A 15,721-nucleotide genomic window follows, 5' to 3' on the forward strand; every position below is an offset into this window, starting at 1 on the left:
AGCTAGTTCAGTTCAATGACTGGTTTGTTCAAAGTTAGTAAACCAATTGGGAGTTGAAAAAGCAGTAAAACTTGTTTTCCTCTTCCAATCTATGAATAAAAATCAGGTGTGAGAGGATGAGATCTACTAGCCCTAAAATCCTGAAAGGCATAGGGCTTGTCTTCACTACAGGGGTAAATCAACCTAAATTACGCTATTCCAATTGTCTGAATAATGTAGCTGGAGTCGACATAGCTTAGGTTGACTTACCCTGGTGTCTTCACCGCACTGTGTCGATGGGAGATGCGCTAGGGTCGATTTACTTCACTCTTCTCGGGGAGGTGACCGGAGCGTGCTCTGCCGTCGATTTAGTGGGTCTTCACTAGATCTGCTAAATTGATCCCTGCTGCATTGATTGCAGCAGTGTTGATCTCCCTGTAGTGAAGACCAGCCCATTGTGACCAGAAATAATCAGTTCATTTCACAAACTACAGATGATGCTTCCTTTGTTTAATAAATTACATAGTTTTACATGTAAAACATGTGTTGATAAAACTTACTGATAGAATGTTTTTCTTATGTTTCAAGCCATTTAAGGTAGTTTTATTTAATAAAAAAATTAATATGCTGTTTTTGTGCACCTTTAATTCAATTTGAATTTCCATACGAGTAGAGCTTGCTACAAATCACTAGTAAAAAAGTAATCATCTAGCAAATAAGAAATGCATCATTTGCCATTTTCTAAGATAATAAAAATACGTAAAAATCGAGAATCTGAATAAATGTATGTTAAGTTATATAATTGCTTTAAAATGTGTATACATATATTGTATCTTCCTGATTAGCAAAAGGAAGCACCAAATTTAGTGTAAAGGCTATAGATAGTTGCAAATCAACATGTTTTAATGGTTACCAACCAATGACTCAACCTTTCTTTAGGAAAATAACTAAAAAGTACAAATGAAAAACAAGATTAAAACAGATTGTATGAAATCAAAGGTTCCTGCTTGCTGATTTAAATCAATGATTACATTGCTTTGATTTTAATCAATCCACCCTGGCTGAAGACAGTGCCCTTATAATGATAATTTCAGTTCAGCTCTTTATTAGGGGTCAAATTTATTTATGCTGTTACTCTACTGGAATCAATGTAGTTACATCATTCGGTGGTTTGCATAGATGCATAGCTTCCTGCAGCTCCCATTGGCCGGGAACGGCGAATCGCAGTCACTGGGAGCTGCGGGGGGCCATGTCTGTGAATGGTCAGCGTAAACAAAATGTCTCGCGGCCTGCCAGTGGATTACCCTGAGGGGCTGCGTGCCAAAGGTTGCCAACCCCTGTACTAAGGTAATCTGCTTTGATCTGCTTGCTATCACTTATAGGAACTTAAAATCTATCTTTTGTAGTTAATAAACTTGTTTTTGTTTTCTCTAAAACCAGTTTGTGGAATTCATAACTGGTGGGGGAAAAGCTGTTCATATCTTCCTCCACATTATGGGAGGGGGTGGATTTCATGAGCTTATGCTGTATAGTTCTCTGTGCAGTGCAAGATGATACAATTTGGGGTTTACACTCCAGAGGGGCCGTGCACTTGAGTGCTGGGCAATTCTCTAGCTGAAGCCTTCCCATGTAGTGCTGATTTCAGTGTCTGTGTCTTTCTGCAGCTGGGTGTATCCCTTCCTGTGTGTGTGCTGGAGGAGGCTTGAGGGCCTGGCTCAGCAAGACAGTGTAAGGGAGCCCAGGCTGGTGGAACAGGTGGGCTCAGTGGTACCCCAGTACATCAGGTGGCACCCCGGAGGACGGGGGGCAACCCGTCACCAGCACATAGGTGTACATGAGGATCAGTAAATCCTTTTGTACATTGGTCTTATCAGACTGCCTGTGATCTAAAAAACCTTTTCACTTTATCACGTCATTGTAGTTAAGGTTTTTTATTTTATTTTCAGAATATAAAATGTCAGTAAAGAAGCAGAGGACTTAGCACAGATCACTGGGTATGATCGGGTAAGAACTAGATACTTCAGAGGCAGGTGTGAAACCTCCATAGGGGACAATGAAACAACCTCCACAGTCCCCACAGAGGAAGTTTCTTCTTAACCCTAGACAGTGGTTTACTTGTCCTAAAACATGAAAGATTTTTATGCCATATAAATTAATGACCTATCGAGTGAAATAGTGCATGTTATTATCTGTATACATGATTAAGCCACTTTTTAAAACCTTCTAAGCTTTTGACCTCAATAATATGTTGTGGCAGTGAGTTCCAAGGGTTAAATATATGTAGGATAACCACATTTTTCATTAACTGACCAGAAATGTGATTGCCCACAAGATTTTTGGATCTAGAGCTCCTTCCTTCTGCCAGACACTGGTAAAATGGAAGTTGTTGGGCTTTATAAACCTAGCAAGTTAAAGGAGGGGAGCAATGTTTTCAAAAATGGGTACCTAAAACTAGGTACTGAAATCAGCACATCCAAATATCCATTTGAGATACCTTTTTCAGCATAGGAGTTGGGCAGCTAGGTTAGGCTGCCAAGATTGAAACTTGGTCCCAGCTTTATTATGCTTGTTTAATGTTCTCTGGAAGTAATCAGTGGGAGGGGAAAGACTGGCAAATGGCCACAGTGAGTTGTGTATGGTGACCGGTAACAGTGTCTTATGACCACTAGAGATCGGACTTTAATCAATAAACTTCTCTCTCAGTTTTGACTGGAATAGGACAAAAAGGCTGCAGTTCCAAAACTGAAAGATATGTATTTTAGTACATTAAACATCCTTGTTCTACTTGTGTTTGTACGTGGCAGAACAGAGTTTGGTAAGGATACACTGCACATTTATGAATGAATTCCCAGCTGTTAAAACTGCGGGTTCCAGGCATATACTTTATGTACTATTGGCAGGAAATGCTTAATGAACTTGGTAGGCAGAATAGAGGAACAGCAACAAAGGGGTGAATACGATTGCTTAGTTATTTCACTGAAATCAGTGGAAGAGAATAAGCTGAGAGAACTGCTGATATATACCTGTTGTCAGACTAGAAAGTAGCGAAGAGAAGGTTTTGGTTTTGTTTCCCCCCCAGACTGGTAGATAATGTATTTAAAAAAGACAAATTTTGGTGCAATGTGCATTGCTTCTGATAGTGAAGGATTATGGCCAAGTCCTGCAGTTCCCAAACTGACTAATATATTGCTATATATTTTGTTAATATCGAACCCTTTTGTGTAAATTATTCAGGGTTATGTGTTGTCTCCTTGATCCCTCTGTAAAGAGGGTTTTCTGTAGTGTGTTATCTGTAGGCAGTCATGTGAGGCTCATTCCCCCCATAATTTACATTCCTGACAAAATCAAATGGCCACAAAGTGCAGGGAGTTAAAAGACAAATATATTCTTATTTCTTGCACTCTAACATTACAGCCTAAGGATGAACAACAATGGATGATAAAACTAGAGTGGAGCTATACACACATACTGCGAAGGGGGAAAAGATACCTGCTTATACACACGATAAACCATTCAAAACCACACTTAGCATGACATCGTGGCCCCAGTTAAGTCAATAGTAGCTTTGCCATTGACTTCAGTGGGGCCAGGATTTTTCTTACTCTTGTAAGTCAACAAGTCATTTTCTACACCTTTCACTGTGAAGTATTCACAACAGACTCTCAGTGCCTCTCACATCACCTGGATGCCTATTGTGGTCAAAGGGGAACAGTAATCTTCCCTCCTTTTGGAAAACAGCAGGGAGGATTTACCAGGGAGGATTTATTTCCATTTCAGACAACCACCTCTTCCTAATGCTTTCCATGCCAGCCCAGCTCTACACTACCGCAGCAAATTAAGTGCCCACTTTATATTTGTTTTGTACATCCAGTTCTAAATCCGGTGGGGACTTACTTCTGTGCAGCCCAGGGGCTGAGTTTCTTGCACCAGCATCAGTCAGGAGTAACAATGTTAAAATCCATGGGGTTACACCTGTATAAACAGGTCTAAATCAGGGGCAAATCATGGTCTCAAGGGTCCAGTTCTCAACTCAGACAGCACATCCCTGTGTCCAAAGCTCAAATGACTTTGGGTCAGCTGGCCCCCTAAGAAGAAGAAATACACTGAGAATGCATATTTCTATATCCTTGGTGATGATTCAAGGTTGTTTTATCAGCTTCCACTGCACTCGACTATATCACTCTCCAGTCACCGCTCATGTCAACCCATTTGGGTTTACTTAATAGAAAGAAAATGTGCCATAAGGGGGGCTGCTGTTGAGTAGAATATTTATTTTATATTTATCAGTTTCATTGGTTTGTGGAACACCTATTGCCATTGCAGATAGGCACTTACAACATTTTCACTATTTTCTGCTGCTGGTGCATATGTATTCTCTCTGCTCTAGATGCACAGAGATGGTGGAGTGCTGTGCTGGAGGAAGGAGGGCACAAGAGACATAACAGGCAGACAGGAGAAATGGTGAGAGGGAATAACCGAAAGCAGCAGGAGCTGCAGGGAGAGAGAGGAGGAGGAGCCTCTTATGTACCTCTTTAGCACCTCCAGGACCCTGGACTGATTAACACCAGCTTCTGAGGGAGCTTCCTGTTTCCTGCTGCTTCCCTGAGGAGAACAGGCAGTCAAATGAAGTAGTAAGAGCCAGTTAGGCCCTTAAGACACTGATATCTTCCCTCACTCGGGCCCTGCTACCAGCCTGCTTATTTGTCCCCTTCAATTGAATGTTGAGAGCCACATAGCTGGCACAGAACAGCAGTCATGAGTGAAAGAAAAAAACACCCCTCTGGGGCAGCATTCGGAAAAAGCAAGCAAGCAAAGGAAGCTTTTCTATCTAAGCAGGAAGGAGCTCTCCTGAGATACATAGACACAAATGTTCACGGTGAGCCTCTGGCCCCAGTGAGGATGTGAGTGGTGAGGAGATGCCTGATCTTCCAGTTAGAGTGCAGGTGACCTGGCAGCTACTGCAGCATCCATATCTCCATCTCAAATGGATGTAACCATGCACATTCCTGAAGAAAAGTGTAGATCACAGAAGAGTGTGGTGGAGGCGCAAGAAACAGCTGCTGTTGAGTTTAATTCCTTAAGTCTAGAGGATCCAGGACTGTGGACCTACTTGAGAAGTAGCCTGAGGGACTTCCTTTTACTGCATGGGCCACAGCAAGTGAAAAACTTCATGTTCCCCAAAGACAATGAAAATAGAAGTTTCCATCCAACACATTACTGGCGTGAAATCCCCAGTGGTGACAAAGTGGAGAGGCCAAGACTTATGTACTCAAAACCCCAGAATGCTGCATACTGTTTTTGTTGCAAACTCTTCCAGTCTAATGTTCCAGCCACATTGGGTTCTACAGGAACAAAGGGCTGGAAAAATCTGGCTAGAAATCTGGCATGCCATGAGAAGGCAGCAAATCACCAGAGAGCAGTCTATAGGTGGAAAGAGCTTGAGATGTGAGTAAGGTTAAAGGCCACCCTAGATGATCCGCATCAAGAGAAGATTGCATCAGAGTCTCTTTACTGGCAAAATGTTCTGAAAAGGCTCATTGCCATTGTGAGAATGCTTGCTACCCAAAACCTAGCACTGTGTGGCACTTCAGATCAGCTGTATGTGCCAAACAATCGAAACTTCCTTAAAATTGTGGAGCTGATGGCTGAGTTTGATGCTGTACTCCAGGAGCATCTAAGAAGAGTCACCACCCAAGAAATGTACACACACCACTACCTTGGAAAAAGAATTCAAAATGAGATCAGTTACTGGCAACAAAAGTCAAACAGAAGATTGTGGCAGATCTGAAGTCAGCAAGATATTACTCTATTATTCTGGACTGCACACCTGACTTCAGCCATACGGAACAAATGACTTTAATGGTGCCTTTTGTAACGACAACAGAACTTAGTGAAAATGTCCCTTCAATGGTGACTGTCAGAGAGCATTTTCTAGAATTTATTGACGTTGATGATACTACAGGAGCTGGTATGACAAATATGCTTCTTAAAAAGCTGGACGGTATGAGAATTGTGATCGCTGACATGAGAGGTCAGGGCTACGATAATGGTGCCAACATGAGAGGAAAGAACAGAGGAGTGCAGACATGGATCCGAGAGTTAAACCGTCGAGCTTTTTTTGTCCCAGGCAGTTCTCATTCATTGAACTTGGTAGTCAGTGATGCAGCATCAGCTTCTAGTGAGGCTGCTGAATTTTTAAATGTAATTCAAAGCATTTATGTATTTTTCTCTGCATCAACTCATCAATGGCAAATTCTGAAACAACATCTGGGAACATCCTCTCTGACACTGAAACCACTGAGTGCCACATGATGGGAAAGTCGAGTGGAGGCGATAAAGCCTCTCAAACACCAAATTGGGAAGATAGATGATGCCATAGTTGCCATTATGGAGGATAATCCTATAACAGGAACTGTTCGTGGGAGAACAGTGGCAGAGGGCAATGGAATCACCAGAAACATACATCACTTCAAATTTCTGTGTGGCTTAGTGTTGTGGCATGACATATTGTTTGAAATAAATGTTGTAAGCAAGAGACTCCAAGGTGTTGACCTTGATATATCCGGAGCAATGGAACAACTGGACAAAGCAAAGTCATACCTGCAGTCTGACCGGTCAGATGAGGGATTTCAAAGCATTCTGAAGAGTGCACAGAAGTTGGCAGCGGAACTTCACACTGAAGCTATTTTCCCACCCATTCAAGAATACAGGAGTCACCAAAGAAGAAGGCATTTTGATTACGAGGCACGGGATAATCCCATAAGAGACCCCAAACAACAATTCAAAGTTGAATTCTTTAACCAGGTGCTAGATTGTGCAGTACCGTCAGTTGAACGTTTCATGCAGCTCAGGGAGCACAGAAGTATATTTGGGATGTTGTATGATATTCCAAAACTCCTCACTGTACCTGAAGAAGACCGACACCAGCAATGCAGGGCACTAGAGACCGTGTTGACACATGACATGTGCGATATTGATGCGAGTGATTTAGGGGATGAACTGAAAGCTCTTTCAAGATACATTTCAGCAGGATCAACTCCAAAGGCTGTTCTGGAATATATGTGCACAAATAAGATGACCACCCTCTTTCCAAATGCTTTTGTTGCTCTGCACATACTTCTAACACTTCCGGTAACAGCTGCCAGTGGAGAACGCAGTTTCTCCAAGCTGAAGTTAATAAAAACACATCTATGCTCCACCATGACACTGGAGAGGCTGGTCAGCCTTGCAATCACCTCAACAGAGCATGAGCTGGCCTAGACTGTGGATCTTCAGCAGGAAGCAGTTCAAACCTTTGCAACCAAGAAGGCATGGAAAGCACCACTTTGATTATTCAAACAGATAAAAATGCTAGTGTTACTATGCAGACAAGAAAAGTTACATTTGGTGTTCAGGCATTTGAAAGTTAAGTGTTACTTAAAATTTTTGAACAAGGCATTTTAAGTTGTTAGTTCTCCTTTATTGTGGTAGGTAGCAGAGCAGTACCATAAGAGGAGTAGAACAGGAAGAAGGCAGAATTGAGACCTTTCAAAGTTTTGGCCCAAGCGAGGGGACATGGGGGCATCATTTGAGCTCCTTGCCTCAGGTGCCAAAATGTTTTGGGCCGGCCCTGGTGTGGGCTGTTTTGGGCATGTCTACACAACAGGGGCTGAAACAACAGCTGGGGCTGGAAATCAGGCTGTGACGCTCCCCTTCCCGTCTTGAGCCTGAGCCCAAACGTCTACACAGCTATTTCTCGTGCCGTAATGCGAGCCCGGCAAGCCTGAGTCTGTAGACCCGGGCTCTGAGACTCGCTGCCATTTGCTGTGTAGACGTCCCTAAATGGCACCGTCAATGTGAGGAGCCAAGATTAGAAACTGTGCCTTGTCTCCTGAGCATTTAATTTGTGTTAAATTTAATTTGTCAGGTGTTATGAAATAAATCTGCAAATAGGGGATTGTTGGAAGAAGGTTTAAAAGTACAATGTGTTACAAGGGACAGTAGAAAGCCTATCCAGATGGTGCAATGTTAGCACAGAATTATGGTTGCCTTTGTGCGCCCTTGACCACCTGTAGCATCTCTCTCCTCTTTAGAATTTATTCCCACAATGCATCTTGTTTCTAAAGCTCTCCCGTTAAAGTCATTTACTGGGGCCTTAATATTTTGGAAATAAAGAGAGGGGTATAAACTGTCAATCGAGACACCGCCGTAGAAAGAGCTTGCAATTTCCTTCCATCCCACTCACCCTTTTATCTGTTACTCAGTCCGCTCATTTTATCCCCAAAATCACGGTCAGGGAAATGCACAGGGCCAAATGGCTGAGAGGGTTTTTCTCCATAGATCCAACGTCAGAACTAAGCCAAACTTGCCCATCTGCTTTCACAGTTTGTTTTGTTGGTGTTTTCTCCTCATTAATTGTGCCCTCTCCAAAAATCATTGAGAGACTCTTGAAGAAATGAGCCCTGGAGACAAAAAACAACTCTGGAAACTCCCAAAGAGAAGCTTTGAGAAACTCCCAAGTGTGGTGGAGGGTGCAGCAGTGTTATCAGCAAGGGGTAATCAAAGTAATGGGTCAGATTCTGCCTTGATTTACACAACTGAAGTCAATGGGGTTGTTAGAAGTGTAAGTCAAGGAAGAATTTGGCCCAGTATTTCTCCAGAGATCATCCAAAATGGATTGTTCCTTAACTGTGGGCAGTAAAACTGATATGTTTTACTTCTAGAATTACTGGTCTCCAAACTAAATGAGCAGATTTAGGGATAACATTAATTCAGTGATTGATCTTGCAAAGGTGGAATGATGAAGTGGGGAGTCCCTGGTTTAGAAGCTGTGAACGTAGTGCTGCAAAACGCAAGGGATGAAAGATTTTTTTTTTATGATCCTAATATCAGGTTATATGAAAATGTGCAGCTGCTATAGCTCTGGAATAAGCAGAGGTCCAGATAAGCTTCAGAGGAAAGCAGAAGAGAGGCCTTATGCCGCAAAGGCTCAGCTGAATCACCAACTGGATATAAATGGGCCTCCTTGTGTGGGAAAATGGGAGTGATGAGAGTACAGCTGGATATTGGACTATGAAAATTTGAGGCAGCCCTCCTTGTATGTTCATAGCATATACTAAAAAGCGCAGTGGGCAAATAAAATAAGAAATCAGACAGACTGTAGTTTCAATCGTAATGTATTTTACGAGAGCTAGAAACTGAATGTTCACCAATGTGAAGAAAAAGAAGAGCCCAGAATTTGACATTTAATTTTCTAGGGTATTGGTCAATGCTGTGAATTGTAGCTAATTTGGCTGAAGGATTCAAAGACATTCTAGGCCTGATTTTCAGAGGTGTTGAACTCCCACAGGTCCCACTGAAGTCAGTTAGAGGAACAGGTGCTTGTATTTTAGAAAATCATTCTCTGTGTAAGGGCTATGTCCTGATTTTGCAATGGTCAGCAGTGCTGAGTGGAGCCACCAGGGTCCCTTTTCGACCAGGTGTTCCAGTTGAAAACTGGACACCTGGTCACTCTGTGCTTGCTACCCCAAATCACAAAAGCAAATAATGTCAGTAATATGTGGGACAAACGCTGCTTACTCAATTAATGACATATTTTGATCTGTGTAGAATATTATTTTGATGATATACACAGTAACTAAGATTAGTTTAGTGACCTTGTCTCATTAAGCACATATTTTTATAGGACAATGAAAGATTTTTATATGGTGTTGTGTGGGATTAAGGGGGATTAAATGTTTGACATCACCCTTTTGTCTGCACAGGGCTACATTTGCTTTATCACCCACTCAGTAAGCTCTCATTCGACTAAGAACCTACCCTGAAAGAGTGGAAGCAGTGGCGCAAACGGAGAATCAACAAAATAAGTGGTTATATTTATTACATTTCTAAAGGCAAATTGCAGCTGCTTGACAGCAGGTACCCTCGTGTGTGGATTTTAAGGAATTTTTGCAATTTGCTAGAATAAAAGGAGAGCTCAGAGAGGAAATCAAAACTGGGATGCCTTTGTCTTCTGTTTTTAGTGATGCCTCATTATACCTGGATTCTCTTTATGGTATGCTGTCTCTAAATAACAGGACCACTAAAAGTGAAAGGTCACTGAGGTGGATTGGTTGAATCCATTGCATTTCTGTTTTGGTAGACATGGTCCTGGTAATAAAGCTGCTACTCCTCACCTGCCTCTGGCCAACAGCTGTGCTAACCAGTGTCAGTTCTCAAAGTGATCATCATCATTTTCTTCATCATCATCATCAACAGAAATGCTCATCCATGAAGAAGTATAACAGGTAAGCTATATACCCTGGCTCGCTGCTGCCCTTCTGCTAATAAATGTTGTGTCTGTCACCAAACCTAAGAAGGTATTCTCTTTGTTCAGAGTCCTACTTGACTGATCTTTGTGTTTGTACAGCCCTTAGCACAGTGGGGTCCCAGTTTTGACTTGGGCCTTTGGGTGCCCCCATGAGACAAATAGCAATTATACTTTACAGTAACGTTTCCATCACTGATCATTCTGTATCATAATTCTAAATACTTATATAATGTGGGTGGGTGTGTATATGTGATCAGTTAGATAATGTTTGTACAGCTCTTTGAAAATGTAAAGCACCACATAAGAGTTAAGTATTGCGATTATTGTATCGCTGTCAACATATAGTCGTTCAAGAGTTTCAGGTTTTTTCTACCATCAGAAACAAATTCATATCTAAAGTTGGGTTTATGCAATCATTATTGCATTATCTTTATTGCACTAAATATCAGTGTAATAACTATTGTATGCAGATGCTTTTTTCAACAACAGAATAAGGCTAGTTTAAGTAGGTTTTCATTTTAATCATAGAATCATAGAATATCAGGGTTGGAAGGGACCTCAGGAGGTCATCTAGTCCAACCCCCTGCTCAAAGCAGGACCAATCCCCAATTTTTGCCCTGATCCCTAAATGGCCCCCTCAAGGATTGAACTCACAACCCTGGGTTTAATGCTCAAACCACTGAGCTATCCCTCCCTCCCCACAATATTACAGTATGTTACTCTTCTGGAATATAGTTATCCACGATGCTTTATTTATGGAATTATTCCACGTCTAACTGCAAATCCCAAAGCTTAAGCTGTTTAATATATTTTATTTAGTTTTTAGTTGGGATTATTGCATCTAACTATTACAGCAAAAGGCAGGCTTAAAAAATATGAGGTGGCTGCTTTAAAAGGAAAAAAAAGTGACATAAAGCCTTTTGCATTTAAGTTTCTGGGTGAAATGGCTTTCCCCCCCCAGCAACAGTTTGTATAGATCAATTTCATATCATACATGTGAGGCCTTTGAACGTGTTCCCATGTTTACATTATAATACGTCAATAAAAATCCCAGGTCTCAATCTACTGCCAATAATAACCCAATCCATCAAAATACTGCCTTATCATGAAAGTAGGAAAAATTTTGATAAATAGTTAAATTTATGGGAGGACGAAAGGGAAGGCGATTGTTTCCCCATATTCTGTATGTGTAGCATTGTGTAATAATGGACAGCATGGGACTCGTAGCCTATTCATGTCATGCCATATGTTGATAAAATACAGCATAGTTGGACTCCTCTGGCAGCTTCACCACTTCTGAATCACGGAATATCCTGCTGAATTTGTGTATAAGAGATACATGGTAGTGGAAGCAATCGTAACTTAATAACTGAGGTGCATGGAAAAGCTGCACGGCTCAGGAAACTAGTAATGACTCATCTTTAAGTCACAGGTTCAAATCCAGTCCAAGCCAAGCAGAGCTGAAAGTTATGACTGTTCAGCAGTCCGTCTGGAAATGAACTGAATATCTAGGAGTCATCGCCACTGGACTCATTGTCCATTAAAAAAAAATCCCGCTATCAAAATGGGAAATAACTGGCACTTTGTTAGTTGTGCAAATGGGTGAGGAACTGCATGGGAATGGAGACTGACCTACTGTCTAACACCTCAAGGTGGTCCCTGCTCATCTGAGTTGAGGAATGTTGGTAGGGAGGTGAGAGAGATGTGTATGCTACGATTCCCTCTACTTGTCCTGTTCTGTGAATAGCAGACTTGAATTTCTGGTTGTTGATCCAGTATCCTCCACTGGCATAACAATTCACAAAATGGGAGAGGGGTCTGACAGTGGGAATGTGCATCCACAGTAGAATCCTGCTTGACATACTGTACAGACCTATTGCCGTATGATTGCAATAATATTTGGTGCTAATGCAACTTTTTTTGGTTTCAAAGAGCTTAACTAATTAATCCACATGACACTCCTGTGAGGTAGGCAAGATAAAAGGGAGAAGCATGTCACAACATTGACCTCCATACAAAGAGAAGGGAGTTGGAGAGGAATTTCAGGACCAGGTGCAAATTGGCATAGCTCCCTTGAAATCCATGGAGTTAGCAGATATACGCCAGCTGAGGATCTGGCCTCAGATGCTTATATTCTATAGACCACTTGCAACGTTAAGTTTGGAATTGGGACTAGCCTGCAGGTTCCAAGCCACAGAGGATCCCAGAGTTTAGCAGCTGCAGAAAGGAGCCAAATACATTTAATTTTTCTTTGTTTGATTCTCTTTGGCATCATTTCTAAAGGGGGCATGATCTCCAGTCCATTTCAACAGGGTATAACTTTCCAGTAACCTCTTTTTCCTCCTGGGGAAATCCCTTTCAGCCAGCACTAGGATTATTAGGGACACTGCCGAGAGATGGCCTTGGTTAAATGAGTGGCCTTTTATAAAGAATCCCATGTGAAAATGTTACTTAACCTACAACTTTCACTGGTTTAATAGTGTAACCCAAATTCCCCCTCCAAAGCTATTTATCTGCGTTCTCTCGCAAAGAAGATTTTAAAGCATTAACCAAAAGTACATGAGAAAGAGATGATTCTCCTAGTCCTTTCCCTACAATAAAGAACAAAACATTTTGACTGGCGAAATGTTAGGCTTTTTACATTAGTGAATGCAGATTTTACTAAACACATTGGAAAATCCACTTTGAGTGGCAGAAAGGTACATTTGAAGCACGTGATTCACAGTAACTGCATGTGGCTTCTTATTGTTCTGTCTTTGGGGCCTGCCACAAGGGAGTCCTGGTCTATGATGAGGGCTCCTCATGGGTATGGTGATAAATATAATAAATAATAACTGAACAAGCTTTTTAACATTCTTTTAACATTGATATTTTTATCCTGTAATTTCCTGGGTTTTCTTTAAAAAGGGAAAAGAGGAAAACCAATTCTATTATGTGCCACTAACATTGTTTCCCTGCCTCCCCATCAAAAAAAAGGGGGTTGAACCCTGAACTTTCAGCAGAGACCTCTACCACACCAACTAAAAGAGTAATTACAATAGCTGGGAACAGTCTCGGTAAGCCAGCCACTGGTGGAGGACACGCAACGCACTGAAACAGTGGAAACATATGCAGGGGTAGTCACGCTTCACACACCGCATAGCCAAGCTAAAATTCAATACATTCTTTCCGAGAGACAGTGTGGGTGAGACATGAGTCTGCCACATTAAAGACCTAGGTTCTGTTCCCAGCTTGTGTAGTTTTTTTGTGTGGTCTGAGCCTTTGCTTAATAAAAAGTGTTGTGAAGGGAACATAATTTTAACACCAGTCTCTCGATATGAGTCTAGCATGTATGGTGTCCTGGTTCCAGCAACAGCAGAAAAAGGATCATCTGTGTTGTCTGTGTTCCTTTGGAGGTTCAGTGGTGTAGGGCATGCTGAGATGGTGCCAGGCACAGTGCTAATGGAGTGTTGGTTGGTTTTGGCAGTAAATCTAGCAATGAGCTGTAGTAATCAAAATACAAATTAGAACTGGTGATTCCTTTTCAGTTTCTAACTTGGCCAAATCTGAATGATTTGTTTAAGGGGGACACCAAAAGGCACCTCCCTGACCCCAGGATTGTCTCACTGTCAAATTTTAGAGTCCTGCTGCAAACCATTGAGACATCAGAGCTCCTTTAAAACAATAGAAATGCTCTCATGAAGAGTGTTGAGCAACCGCTACATGAGGTCATCGCCACTCCCCCAGTAATACATACGACTTAGTGTGGCTCGCATGAAAGCTACAAACATATTATGTTATTTCCAAACAGGATTAGAAGGTAGCTAGGTGAAAACTAATGTATCAGTTTCTTCATCAAGTGTTTATCTCTCTGTTACATGCTCTCCCACACCCAGAGATGCAGCCTCTGAGGGGATAGAAGGGGACATGTGTGTCCCACCCCCAACTTTTCATATCTGGTTGATGTTCTCCTTCAATACAATTGTCCCTGTGCATTTCCACTCTGGGTCTCCCCCCTCAATCTAATTTAATCATTACTGTGAATGTCAGCAATGAAGCTCCTGACTTGATTGTTTTTTAAAACACAGCAAACGAGATATTAAAACGAGGAAATTAGACAGCACCAAAGTACGCCCACTAAAGGCCGAGCAGCTTCTCCGCATAGACAACCATGACTTTGCAATGAGACCTGGATTTGGAGGTAAGCAGCCAGCTGCATTAACATTTCTATACTATTTAATAGTTTCTTCTTGCACTATAAGCTGCTAAACCCGTGCCCAGCAAGGTCATGTGAAAATGGAATGTCAGGTTTAACTGAGATTTTTCCCCTCCTTGGTTTAAACCAAGAAATAGTTTAGAACAAAAGACAGTTTTTGTTCTTTGCACAACTCTAATAAGAGTTGCCAAATTATCTACTCACAGCTAAGTAATTTTTTATCTTTACTGTTACAGATAGAATTCTCTTATCAAAACGTTGCATTAACATATCCCCCTAAAACTGTGCAGTCTAGTAGCAATTAGCAAATTCCTGAAACTCATCACATTTGTTTTGAAGTTTTTAAGCAAGTTACCAATTCCTGAGTATATTGAGTTGGCATGAAGCACTGAATTAAAAAAACCACAACCGTATATTTTTGGTTTATTGGCCTTTGGACTCCTGTGTTATTGGTTTGCATGATTGTTATTTCCCTGTTTAATTACATTGTAAGTGAATAAAAAAGGTATCATATGGGATGCTCATAATTTGGATATCCCATTAGAGGGCCAGTTTCTGCCATTGGATACACATTGACATGTCCCTTTTGAGGTTGAGGCATGACATACCTATGAATTACAGATTTTGGCCCTAAGTTATTACACTAAAATCAAGAAAGGTGCCTTGCTAAAAGGCGCTTCTGAACCAGGGTCAGCAGTTCTGTGTTCATGATTCATGGAAACGGGCTGGCCTGCTCCAAATTGTGAATACAAAATAAAATATACAAGGACAGATTCTCAGCAGCTGTAAATAGTCATAGACTTCAGAGAAGTCAATGGCTGTAGGCCTGTTTACACTAGCTGATAATGTAGCCCACAGTATGCAAATCATGGAAACTGCCAGTAGCTAATCAGAGCAGAACTATGTACTTGCAGTGTATATAGCTGGCTATAGTGGGAGTAGTTTTTTAGAAAAAGTGCTGCACAGAATGCAGTGTTGTTTAAGTTGGCCTTTGTAAAAGCGCATGCTGGCTAAAGGCAGTCCCCAGGCCCAACATTCCTGTTACTGTCTTGGCCCAGGATTAAAGCACTCTGAGGGGTTGTAATTCCTGGATGGATTAATAGGAACTGCAGGCTACAGCAAGAAATGCTGGGAAATGGAAAGGGCTATAAATATGCTCCCCTTCATTCCACAAAAAAGAGACCCAGAGAAAGAGAGTAGCAGCACCGCCCACCACCGTTACTCTTCAGCAACTGGGTCTGGGTGGGCAAGACCTAGAG

At 41.6% G+C, this 15,721-nt stretch overlaps 1 protein-coding gene across 4 annotated transcripts in view; it reads left to right on the forward strand.

The window, feature by feature from the left end:
- GABRR3 (gamma-aminobutyric acid type A receptor subunit rho3) overlaps positions 1 to 15,721 on the forward strand; it is a 99,590-nt gene that overhangs the window by 40,014 nt on the left and 43,855 nt on the right. For 2 of the 4 annotated variants that reach the window (XM_048869771.2, XM_048869789.2), the window contains 2 exons: positions 10,100 to 10,244; positions 14,335 to 14,447. In XM_048869771.2, coding sequence (XP_048725728.1) covers positions 10,102 to 10,244; positions 14,335 to 14,447 — 256 coding nt within the window. In that variant the 5' untranslated portion in view covers positions 10,100 to 10,101. The other 2 variants (XM_048869799.2, XM_048869780.2) reach the window with 2 other exon arrangements.

Source organism: Caretta caretta, chromosome 1, assembly GCF_965140235.1.
Source record: "Caretta caretta isolate rCarCar2 chromosome 1, rCarCar1.hap1, whole genome shotgun sequence".
Lineage (NCBI taxonomy): Eukaryota > Metazoa > Chordata > Testudines > Cheloniidae > Caretta > Caretta caretta.